Source organism: Lynx canadensis, chromosome B1 (genome assembly GCF_007474595.2).
Source record: "Lynx canadensis isolate LIC74 chromosome B1, mLynCan4.pri.v2, whole genome shotgun sequence".
Classification (NCBI taxonomy): Eukaryota; Metazoa; Chordata; class Mammalia; order Carnivora; family Felidae; genus Lynx; species Lynx canadensis.
Window position 1 is genome coordinate 201,326,541 of NC_044306.2, and position 12,328 is coordinate 201,338,868.

Consider the following 12,328-nt stretch of genomic DNA (forward strand, 5'->3'; position numbering starts at 1 on the left):
CAGCTGTGATTCGGTGTCACAGTTACCTCGCCTGTGGGCCATCTCTCAAGGTCAGTCCCTTCTAGAAGGAGGGGCGGGGTCGTGCGGTGGGGAGGCCCCGCTGCCTCCCTGCCCCTCGGAGTTCTGATCCTCTCCAGGAAGGGCCTTGTAGTCTTGGGTCCTGGCAAGTCCGGGCCAAGAGTTCCTCTGAGGGAAGTACTTTATGTTCCCACTGACAGCGGCTTCCGGGCCTCCCCTGCCCGCCCTGCACATGCGGTTCCCGGGGATGGCCTGCGCCCGTGAGGCGACGCTTCCCGCCAGAGCCCGCAACCTGCCGAGTTAGCATTTGGTGTCCCTCCCCCGACGCCCAGACCGCTTTGTCCGACCTTGTGTTCAGAGACCAGTGGGTGGGCGCTTGGGGACAATGAGCATGGAAAACCTCCATAAAGCGGTTCTTCTGCCACGTTCCAGGGGTGTCCAGGCAGAGCCAGGCGGGGGTCACCTGGATCCCAGCAGAGGGCAGAGGGTGCAGGCCAACCGGGTGACTGGAGACCAGCTCCACAAAGGACCTATGCCCAAATGTTCTGGAAGGTTCCAAGGGAACCACAGGGAAAGTGCCGTGCCCCCGGGGCTGGAACATTTGGAGATTTTGTTACCATCCCCCAGGCCTGAGGGGTGAGAGGAGGAAAGGTGAGAGACACAGAGACAGAGTGGCAGATCTGTGTGAAGGGGCTGGCTGACCGGGGCATAGTCCACTGAGAGGACAGGGAGGGAGGTGGGACAAACACCCCCTCCCTCCTGCTTCCCTCCCAGTGTCCCCACTGGTGAAACCTGGTCAGAAGCCAGAGGGCATGCTGGCGTGTTGAGGCACCTGCTCCAATAACCTTGAGCAAGCTTCTGTGCTGCCTCTGTCTCCCCCACCCGGTGGGGGCTCCTGGGGCAGGCCTGTCTTGCCTCAGAGTCCCAAGCCCTGGCTTGGCCTCATCGGGGGAGCGAATGCTGGCCCTCAGCAGCAGCCAGACTGAACCAGACCAAGCCAAGCCCCCTGGTGCCTGCAGAGAAGGCAGTAAATGCTTCGTAAATGGTAGGGAACGAAGAAGGGCCAGAACCTTCTCTTATTCACGGCCAGACCTGCAAGTTCAGAAGGTACCTCCCCCCGGCAGGTGCTCTCTAAGCCGAATGAGTGAATGAGCGAATGAATGAATGAATTCGGCGGAAGGGTCACAACCCTTCACAACCACCCTCCCAAGTCCTAGAAATGCACGAAGCGGCCTTGCCCAGCCACCCCTCTGCACTTGACCTGGGACACAGCCCAGTGGGCGGAGGGGCTTCTCTGCGGCTGTGGGGGCAGAGCCGTGGGGGTGGGCTTGGGGGAGGGGCGCAGTTGAGCAGTTCTGCTTCTCTGGAGGTTTGTCTAATCTCTGGAGGGGAGGGGAGGGGAGGGGAGGGTGGGTGGAGAATCCCAAAGTATTCTCTGGTCCTGTTCTCTTGTGTTCTACAACTCCGCCCCCCAAACCTTCATCCCTGTGAATAAATCCCTTTGTTGTTGAGACAAAGAAATGGCATGTCGCAGGTGCATGCTGGGAGAGGCCCTCTCACTCTCACCTTCCAGAAGGAGGCCAGGCCAGCAGCCAAATGCCGTCCCTCTTAACCTGCAACTCGGAACTGAGACCAGGCCGTGGGAAGGAAAGTGGGCAACAGAGTCAGAGACCCAGAGTTGTTCTCGGGGGGAAAGGCTCACTCCCAACATCAGGCCCCAGGGAGCCCACTGCAGTCCATCCAGGTGCCGGCGGCTCCCGGCAGCTCAGCCCGTGGAGCGTGTGTACGTGGCTGGAAGACAGAGCTGGGGGCTGGGTGACCTGCCGAGGCTGGGGGGACGTGAGGGGCCGCCGTGCGGCCCAGTGCCAGAGTCCCGAGGCCCGAGAGCAGGGGCGCTGCTGGGAACAGGGCTCGTGGCTACCTCTTATAATAATGAGCAGACACTCAGGGATAACGTGACCTGTTCACAGTCAGAGGCCCACGCAGCCGGGGAGGTGACAGCTCCTGGGAGTTTCTGCACCTCATCTCTCGCTTTCTAGAACAGGGTGGGACATTTGCTCTAAGGCTCCAGGCTGCCGCGGTGGGTGGTGTATGGGGCACCCCCAACCCCCGTGCCCGCCCCCGAGGGTGTACACGACCCGGCTCCTGTGCATCCTCTGGTCACCTGAAGGTAGGTGGCCTGACTTGAGCCCGTCCCCTCTACCTTCACCGCCCACATCCCCCTCACCTCTGGCCCAGAGGGACGGCTGCGACGGCTCGCTCACTGGTCTTCCTGCTTCGGTCCCTAAGCCCCCCATCCCCCATGCTAGACTCTCCCACGACACCCACCCCAGGGAGGCCCAAGGACACTTTGACCTGAGACAACTCGCTAAGCTGTGGCCACATCAGTTGCTCTTTCTTTCTCCTGAGCTGTCGGCCATGCTGTTCCCTCTGCCCCAATGCCTTGCCACGCTCCGCGGGCAAATTCCTACCGCTTTCTTGAGACTTGAGAGCACCTCGTCCAGGACGCCACCCCCGGCCCCCTCCCCTGCAGGGCCCCCACCCTCTCTCCCCCCGCCCAGGGCCCCCCTCCGGGCTCTGCTTTAGTCCACGCAGTGTAAACCACAGAGTCCTCCTAGGCAGGCACTGCGTCCCATCTCTGCCGTGTTCCTGGTGCCCTGTGCCCTCGGGGACGCCAAGACTGGAACCTGCAGCTCCCAGGCTGACACCTGCACGGACAGTTGGGGCACAGCTCTGCCACGTGCCCCGCAGAGGGGGATGCTCAGACCTCGGGGGTCACCGGCTGGGACGAACTCTCACCTCCCGGCCCAGGACAGCAGCCCATCAGGCCCGTCCGGCTCAGCAGACCAGGGGGGGACCCGCCTGTGGCCCTGCCCCCCCTTCACTCGCACGGCCGGTATCCATTGGTGTCAGGCGCTGGGTCCGGGGGAGGGCCCCCACCTGCCAGGAGGCCCCCAGGACGTGCACAGGCAGGAAGTGCCGCTGAGCCAGATGCCCGTGGCCCCAAGCTTTACTTAGAAGGTGCTTCCTGCTTTCACTCCTTCCTCCACCCTCCTTTACTCGTCACCCCCGTGCCCAGCCCTGGGACTCAGGTGACGCTGCTGAGACGGCAGCAAGAGAGAAAAGATTCTCTCCCTCCCCCAGGGTGAGCAGCTGGGGCACCCCTGCCCTCATCTGGCCTCACCCTGTGGCCCCCGCCCTGCACGGGGCTGCCCCTATTAGGCAGTCATTCCCAGAGCCTGCGGAGAAGAGGGATCACCTGTTGGCCGCAGACCCACTGGGGAGGCTCATGAGACCCACACCAGCCTGCACTCGGCAGCCTGGGGCCGGGGCGCAGCTGTGGTTTCCAACACCCACGCTGGATGGGGACTCTGAGATCTCTACAGGGCCAAGGCCTCCCCTCCTTGGGCCCAGAGCAGCTGCCAGGGAGCTCAGCCTGGGGTCAGGAACTGGGCGTGGCCGCGGCAGGGGCCGGGCGATCTGGGACACTGGCCTCCCCGTAAGAAGTGAAGACAGAGGCCTTTCTCTCCCCACCTGCTTTACTTGGGCCTCCAAGGCAAAGGAGCGCCCCAAGCCCAGGTATTGGGAGCAGGTGCTCGGGCACGCCCACCTGGCTCCAAATTCTAGCTCTGCCCCTAACGTCAATCAAATGGGGGTAAGGAGGGACCCCAGCTTCTGGGGAGCATGGACCAGGAGTCTCAGTACAACAGAGCAGTGCTGGGCCCGGGAAACCCGCCCCCCCCCCCCCCCGTTATGCTAGATGCCTTGATTCGAATCATGCTCCTGGCCTGAAGTCCCACTGGCTAAGCCTGAGGCAGGACACCCAAACTGAGGAAGCAAAAGGAAAGATTCTCAGGGAAAGGCCCTGCCAGAGGCCACACCCCTCCCTCCAGGCCAGCAAGGGCAGAGAAGAGGGGACAGCAGCCCAGCTTTGCTCACTTAACCAGCGAGTGCGGTCACGCAACCGCCTGTCCTTCGGATCCACCAGGGGAAGGGAGAGTGGGGTCACTGAAGTCATTGGCAACGCCGCCCAACTGCTAATCCTCCACCAGAATCGGGCTGGCGCGTGGGAGAGAGGGGGCCCCCTCCCCGCCTGCAAGGAGAAGGGTCCCTTTCATCTCAGGACAGCAGGTCCCAGCACCCTGCAAAGCACTCCAGGACAGAAAGGCCCACTGCTTGCATTCTTACATTCCAGAAGGTTCCCTTAGCAGAGGAAAGGGCAGCCCCTGCCCTGGATTGTGTCTAGGCACGTCGCTTCACCTCTGCTAGCCTCATTTTCCTCCTCTGCACGTGGGGATGCCGATCTGACCGCTCCCGTCCCCAGGGCTCTCTGCCCCCATCCGGCCAGCCGAGGGACCGCCAAGCACAGGGCTCCACGCACCCCCTGCTGGCTGATCATGGCTTGCAATAATCGTGTCCTTGCTGATTGGCTCCCAAAGTGAGCATGTAACCCAAACGAAGCCAATCAGACCCCACACCCTGGGAGGGTTGCGGGCTGTGAGGTCAATGGCAGGGCAATCCTGCCAGCCACGGGGCGTGGCAGCAGAGCATGAGGCTAGTGTGTGAGGAGAAGCAGGGAGGCACAGAGATGAGGACAGGGAAAGAGATGGCCCCAAGGTACACCTGAGCCCTGGGGAAGCCTTGCCTGGAACCTCTCAGAACAAGCTGAGGCTGGTCTGATTTCTGCAACAGGAAGACGCTCGGTTGACGCAAATCCCTTTGTCCTAGGCAGAACAGATCAAGGAGAGCTTCCTAGAGGCGGTGGCATTTGAGGTGGGTCTTGGAGGCTCAGCGGGGTTCTTTCCCCCCCCCCCCAAACATTCATCTATCTTGGAGAGAGAGAGAGTGCAAGCGGAGGAGGGGCAGAGAGGGGGACAGAGGACGCTGTCGGCACAGGGCCTGACGCGGGGCTCGAACTCACGAACCGTGAGATCGCGACCTGAGCTGAAATCGGAGGCTCAACCGAACTTCCATGGCCGATACTGACTCGTGGCCTTTCAGCCTCGAAACAGCCCTGGAAGGTCACGGTTGATTAGAACCAGGGGACAGGGGACAGGTGGGCAGGCTCAGGAGGCTCGGGGGCTAATTCGAGCACACAACCGGAGGGTGGGGGAGCGTGCACCGGAACCCGAGGGCGTCCGGCCCCTCCCTCTACACCAGGCCGCTGCTCTTGCTGGCGTTGGGTATGAGGCCACCGTGAGGGCCATCAGACCCCAGCAGGTCTCTGCCGCCGTCTGGGCAACAGGGCACATGGGCTCCCCACGGATAGCAGAGGGATGGCTCAGCTGAGCCTGCAGAGTTCGGAGGGTGGTCTGGTCTGTACAAGCGGGGGTCCTGGAGGGCAGCGCTTCTTCTCCCCTTAGCCTCTGAGCTCCTGGGAGGCAGGGACCGTCCTCCACCCGCCACGACGGGCTCTGAGGAGGGCTCAGGATGAAGCGGAAGGAGGTGGCACACTCTTGCGCCCTCCAGAGTGTCATAGCCACTGACTAGACACCCCTGAGGTGCGGAGTGAGCTGCTTAGGATGGGCTGAGCCACGGTCACCGCCCCCCCCCCAAGGGCACCCTATCCCACGGGGAAGGCAGAGGCAAGGAGAAAACACGCAAAGTGCCAAGACACAGGCGGAAAAGTCAGGAGGCTCGGGGCCAAGGTGGAGAGGGCCCTGAGGGCTTCCTGGAGGAGGTGGCCTTGAGTTGGGTCAGTAGTAATTTGAGGCGACAGGAGTGAGCTAGGTACAGTGTGGCCAGGATTCCAGGCTGCAGGAGCAGAGCGGTTGTGGAGGGGGGAGACAATACAGGGAAGTGCGGGACCGCCGGGGAGGGGGGTGGCTGGTATGTTAAATGCGTGGCAGGAAGTGGCTCTGAGAGGCAGGACAGCTGAGCTCCAACCAGGACAAGCTCGGAGGCTCCTGTGCCTGGGAGCCAGGTGTCACCTGTTCACGAGCGCCCCCTGGTGGTAATGTGGAAGAAGGGCGTGCATCGGCCATGGCCAGTGGAGACTGCCCCCAACACACACACACACACACACACACACACACACACACACACAAAATCCCCCGTGGCCAGCAGTAAGTCCCTCTCCTGAGATTCTGACAGCCCCCACCCCAAGACCCACGGCCAGTGCTCTCTGGGGAACCCCCAATGTGTCAGGGTCTGAAGCTCAGGGTATCCCAGAAGCCCTGTCCTCCCTGGGGGTGTCTGGGGTCAGCCCGGGTGCGGCACCCAGAGGGAGTGCTGTGTCGGCCTGTTCTCAAGCCAGCCTTCTCACTGTTATCCAACTGAGCCCCTGTGACCCCCACGCTGGTCCCCGATTGAGAGCTGAGCCAGGTGAGCCCCCGGGATGTCAGCAGCAGCTTTAGGGGACCCCCACCCTGGACCCGGCAGCTCAGCCCCATGTGGGGCCAGCCTACATGCAGGCAGCTCCCTCCCGGCCCCGGCCCTGCGGTTCCTGGCCCCTCCTCGCCACCCCCATCCTAGGGTCCCAGCGTGCCTGTCGCATCACAGAAGCTCTTCCCGTGACCGCGGCAGCACATGACGGATGCACGCCCCTGGACGACACTTGAACCAAAGGCTGCCGGCCCGCACACCACCCCTCCCCCCTGCACCGCGCTGGACCACAGGACAGGGAAGGGACGCCGGGCCTGCTTGGGCTGTGAAAACGTGACGGGCAGTGCTCTGGGACACAGTGCGGTCTGTATCCTGCATTTTCTGGTCACCTGGGCCCCTGTGCTGGGCCTTCCCGTCCACGCCGGCCCTGGGCTGAGCCAGCAACAGGGAAACAGGAACTCACATCGGGCCATCTCCCGGGTGGGTGGGCTATGAGATGTGGCCGGGCCTGGGGGACCCTGCCAGCCCCAGAGGTGCGGAGCGGTGATGTGCCCACCGCCCCGGGGGGCCTGATGTAGGGGAGCCGCCAGGGAGGCAGGTGCAGCCATGATGGGGGCAGGGGGAGGGTGTGGACCAGCGGCCAAAGTTCTCCCTGCCCCCACCCGTGGCGGTCCAGGGAACACCCCTCATCCTCGACAGCCTGGGGATGTGTGTGGCTAGGGCCCCGGCCTCGACTGTTTCCACTATCACTTAGGAGACCGGGGGGGGGGGGTCCAAGTGGACGGCAGGTGTGGTCACAGGTTGTGACCTGGCTGTCGTTTCCTGCCCTGGCCTGTGAGGGCTGAGAGCTTGTGGGCGCTGGAAGAACGGATGGGCCGCTTCCCACACGTTCATCCATCAGGCTCATTACCAGCAAGTTCCCCAGGATGCCAGGCCAGCAGCCGAGGCGCTCCCGGGCGAGGGGGCCACTGGCCCCGGGTTGGGGGTTACCTGTCGCTGCCGTTCCAGGCACATTCAAACTTGTCGAAAATGCAGTCGTTCTCGTACAGGGAACAGAGCTTGCTCCGCAGATAGTCGTGGACCTGGTGAAAGAAGGGGCCGGTGAGTCGGGGCAGGGGGCGCCCCAGCAGTCCTGGTCCCTGCTGCGAGAAGAGTGTCCCGGAGCAGGGAGGGGCTGTGCCCTCTGGGTCCGGATGGCCCCTCCAGCCCCGACTCAGCTCTGCTCATTGAGAAGGACCCACAGCCAGACAGGGGGACAGGGCCGACCCTAGAGGTGTGGCCAGAGGGGACAGTCGCAGTGACAAAGGGAACGATACCGTAGGGACCAGATCCTGGCTCCACCCCTCCTCCCCCACGCTGTGTGATCCCGGGCAAGTGACTTCACCCCTCTGAGCCTTGGTTTCTTCCTCCTTGAAGTGACAAGAGCACATACCTCATGGGCTGTGGTGGGACCAACCGTAGGAGACTGTGTGGTGCAGGGTCATGCTCTCTGAGGATCAGAACGGTCACCCTGAGCACGGATCATGGGAGAAAGGGGAAGGGGAGCCCACACAGGCCTCTCAAACGTGATCTCGGTGCGTGTCACTCGTCCTGTTTTGTGGATGAGGCCCTGACACTCAGAGAGGGTAAGTGACTGGCCCAGAGTCACACAGCTGATAAGCAGAAGACCAGGACGCTCTTCCAGAGTTAGCTGACACCACAGGAGAGACGGCGATGCCCCTGTGGCCCGGGGCCACCCGACAGCAGCCTCTATACCCAGAGGGCCTGGTCGGTGCCCGCTCTCTGCCAGGCACGTGGCCCTGCCCTCTGCGTGGGGGGAGGGGAGGGGACAGCGTACCCAAAGCCTGAACTCCTGGCTCTGCCCCTTACCGTGCGACCCGGGAGTCACTTAGCCTCTGTGACCCCCAGGTTTCCCATCTAGGAAGGGGGTCACGGACCCCTCCAAGCAGACAAACGAAGGGCAAACACCGATAGGTATTTGGGACCCTGATTAACTCTGGAGGAATAGACAGAAATACGTGTTCAACTCCTGTTGGGCAATGCCACAGGCCAGGAGTCAAGTGTAGGGAGAGGAGGGGGGAAGAAAACAGGTTCTGTCTGAGAACCTCTTATTCATCTTTAAAAAGATGGGCGCCCCCACCCCCTGCCACCCAGCAGCCTCCAGGGTCCCCAGGCTGAGTGAGGCTCTTCCCTCGGAGCGTCCAGTGCATCTGAGGGTCCTGCCCGGACTTTCTGTGTCTGTGTGGACCCCCTGCTCCCAAGGCTCAGCCCGGTCGTACAAGGTGACTTCCTCGGGCCTCGGCTGAGATGCCCCTCCTCGGAGAGGGCTCCCTCCCTGCCTGCCCACCGGCCCACGGAGCGGGCTCCACGGCCCCTCCGTTCCCACCGCCGCCCGCACTCTTGTGTGATGCCCTCCACACTCCGACGACGTGAGGATGCTCCCCTCCAGCGGGACCTGTCTCCCTGGGGCGGGCAAGAGGCCCCTCGAGGCTGCCCCCTGCGAGCCCCCCGCCCCGGTCCCCCATCCTTCCCGGTACAAAGGCCACAAACAACAGCATCCCTCTCCACACCGCTCGTCGGTCACACCCCGCACGCAGCCAGTCCAGAAGCAGAATCCACAGCGACCTGGAACCCAGCTGCCACTCACCACGTCCTGTGCTGCTCCCTGCCCCGAACCACCGTCTCCCAGCCCACCGCAAATGCCTCCTGACTGCTCCCCGCTTCTGTGCCCCCCGACCCAGTCTGTCTCCACGGGCAACCCGAGAGACCCCTAAGAAACCAAGCTGGACCATGTCACTCTGCCGCTCAAGACCTTCCAGTGCTCACAAGCCCCCTGGACTCTGCCCCCAATCACCTCTCTGACCTCAGACTCTTCCTCTCTCCCCCTGCTCACTCTGCTCCAGCTGGCTCCCCACCATTTCCTGACCGCACGAACCACGTGCCCGCCTCAGGGCCTTTGCACTTGCTGTTTCCGCCCCTGGGAGCACCTTCCCTGCCCCCCCCCACCCGCCCCCGACGACTGATGCCCTCACTTCCATCAGACTCCAGCACCCCTCCTTTCTCTGCCTCAGCTCCTGGTTTGTTTCATTTGCAGCCTGTGATTATTTCATTTGTATATTTCCTTGGTCTCTGGCCATCCTTCCGGTTGGAATGGATGCCCCTCGAGGCTGCTGTGGGAGCCAAGAGAGGAGGTGGGGGGTGACGGCACTGGTCTTGTGTGTTTCCAAGACCTGGAGGGAGGGAAGCCTAAGGCAGGGATCACTGGCCCAAGCCTGGGATGGAGCCACTGGGTCAGGGACTCTCGCCCTCCTCCCGTGGTGAGCGTGACGGGTGGGGAACAGCACCTGCCTCCACGGGAGCCCGCGCGGCCTCGTCTGTGCCGAGGCTGGAGGAGGAGTGACGCCCAGTGCACATTACAGCCCCAGACTGCCTCTGACGGGAAGCAGGCACGGATGAGGCTGAGCAGAGGACCCCTGACTGCTTGTGAGTCCCCGGGGAGGCCCCCGGTGACAGGCGCAAAGGCAGCCCCGGAGGAGCCTGGGAGGCAGGCTGACGAACACACACGTGAGAGGCACCAGGGGCCATGGAGGAGAGAGTGGAGCCAGGGGAGAGACGCGGGAGGGCACGGCTATTTCTCTCAGACAGGTGCCTGCCTCCGGGAGCCTCCGCTCCCAGGGAGCCCCCCTGGTCCACAGCCACACCGCACCCAGGGTCGCTGTCGTGCGGGACCCCGGAGGGCAAGGCTGCGGCTGCCACTTCTCTCTGAGGCACAGGGTCTAGCCAGGCACAGAGCACCCGCCAAGTAAGTGTAACCCCTTAGATGCCTGGGGATACACGGTGCCTGGCTTCATGCCGGCCACGGACAGATTCCCAGGGGCTCATGGACAGCCCCCCCAGGTCTGCATTGTGTGTGCTCCCTGCGCAGTCAGAGCGGCCTCACTGATGCACTCGTCCGAACACACAACACACAACACGCACGCGCGCACGCCCGCTGTTCTCGCCCGCCCTCTCCTGCAAAGTGAGCGCCTCCTGCCCTCTGGTGGCAGAGCAAGGAAGAGCAGAGGCTCCGGGGAAAGACTGAAATCCCAGGTCTGCGGCTGGCTAGCTTCCCTACTCCTGCAGGTCTGCCATTTAACTCAACTTCCTCCAAATACAATGGGATAGAGAGAACCCTGGCCCCATTCCCGTGGGGTCTTACTTAACATCGTGCGAACTTTGTTTTCCACCCCCCGACTCTATCTGGGTGGATCGTAACAGAAAAATAAAAAGTCGTAACTTTCCGGAAGGTGCCCCACGCTTCGGCCCAAGGGCCTGACTTGCGAGGCCCGTGCCGAGGACTGAGAAACGTAGCACGCTCCCAGTCACCGCCGCACGTGCTAAGGAGGGGTGCTCCCCGGGAGAGGACGGGGCTTCTCCCGCCTTAACTGCAGACGCGGGCTCCAGGAGGGGTGACCTCATCCTTCATCATCTGCACCCTCAAACCGGGCCTCGCCTGTCGCTCACCCTTGTCCCCCTGGGCCCCGACGGCAGGAGCCGGCAAGGGGACGGCACTGCCCCCACCCCCGCCTGGAAGGCAGGCCTGGGCCGAGGTGTGTGATTGGGGACAGGCTTTCCGATTTCCTGAGCCTTCATATGGGGCGTGCGGTGGGGACGCCCCTGCTGGGAGTTCTGGGCACAGGAGGTGGAGGCCGGGGGGGGGGGTCTCCCACCCCTCAGAGGGGCTCCGGAGTTTCTAGGCTGTGGCACCCACCTGGTAGGTCTCGATGGGCCTTGCCTCCATGTTAAGGTCCCAGACTTTGACCGTGAGGTAATCCCGGGTGAGCATGTATCGGCCACTGTGGCTGAACTTCACGTCCGACACGGAGGAGATGATTTCGGAGAAGAAGGAGCGGTTGCTGGGGTCCTCGGGCTCTTCGAACACTGCGGAGACAGAGAATCGATTGCCGTCACCGGGCCCCGCGGATCAGAATAACAGAAGACTCTGTTTCTGTCCTGGGCTCTCGCTGTACGGCCATTCATTCACTCATCAAGCCTGAGGCTAAATACCTGTCAGGCCGTGGCCCCGAACCGACCCTCCGAGGAGGGAAGGGGCAGCTTTCGGAACCACGTTTATTGAGCATTTACTCTCTGAGCCGGATTCTGCGCACAGCCCGTCCCGTGCATCACCTCGTCCAATCCCCTGATAAAACATCTGGTCGGTACCACTATCAGTCCCATTTCATGGCCGGGACAACTGAGGCATGGATGGCTAAAAACCACGCCCGAGGCACTGAGCTAGAAGAAAGTGGCCGAGTGGGGATTTGAACCCAGAGGGACACCGGCTGGGCCGCACTCTGCTGCCACCTACTGGCGTCTTGATGTTCTCGCATGTGCTGGGCAGCGTCGGGGAAGAGGCTGGGCCCTGCTTGCGGCCCGGGGCCTCTGCTCACGGCGCACGGGGCACTCACGGCTGAGCCCCGCGGGCAGCCACGTTTTGTCTGGCTGCTACGGGGATCGCGGCTACATCCAATCTCGCTGCCACAGATGAAGCCTGAGTCCCATCAGCTGCCCGCCACCCACCTCCCGGCATCTCAGACAAGGTGTTCCAGGCAGGAAGTTGCTTCCCGGGCTCCTGAGGGCGACAGCTTGCCGCCCCTACTGGATGATCCCACTCTGGGACAGAGTGCACAGTGAGCGGCCCCCCAGGCAACGTCCCCTCCCTGCTGCCCCTGAGGACAGGGCCTTCGGGGCACACGGAGGTTCCCACCCAGCAGGACAGGTTCTTCGGGGCTCAGTCTACTGCTGGCTGCCCCACCAGTCTGCCCAGCAACACCCTCCCTGGCCAATCAGATCCCACAGTGGCCCTGGTGCTGGAGCAGGGTGGGGACCAGGCATTACCCAAGTGTCACCTTAGCTAACCAAGCCAACCAAGCATTATTAGCTCCTTAGGAGCTGGGCCACGGAAGGGCCCGGGATCACGGGGAAGGACAGAGTGGGAGGCCAGCAC

The 12,328-nt window shown here is 63.1% G+C and overlaps 1 protein-coding gene across 2 annotated transcripts in view; it reads right to left on the reverse strand.

Moving 5' to 3' along the window:
- The window catches only part of PPP2R2C (protein phosphatase 2 regulatory subunit Bgamma), a 128,491-nt gene that overhangs the window by 2,029 nt on the left and 114,134 nt on the right, over positions 1-12,328 (reverse strand). For both annotated transcript variants that reach the window (XM_030314243.1, XM_030314244.1), the window contains exons 7-8: positions 11,093-11,262; positions 7,333-7,424 (exon numbers count right to left, since the gene is read on the reverse strand). In XM_030314243.1, coding sequence (XP_030170103.1) covers positions 7,333-7,424; positions 11,093-11,262 — 262 coding nt within the window. The remainder of the gene's footprint in view (positions 1-7,332; positions 7,425-11,092; positions 11,263-12,328) is intronic.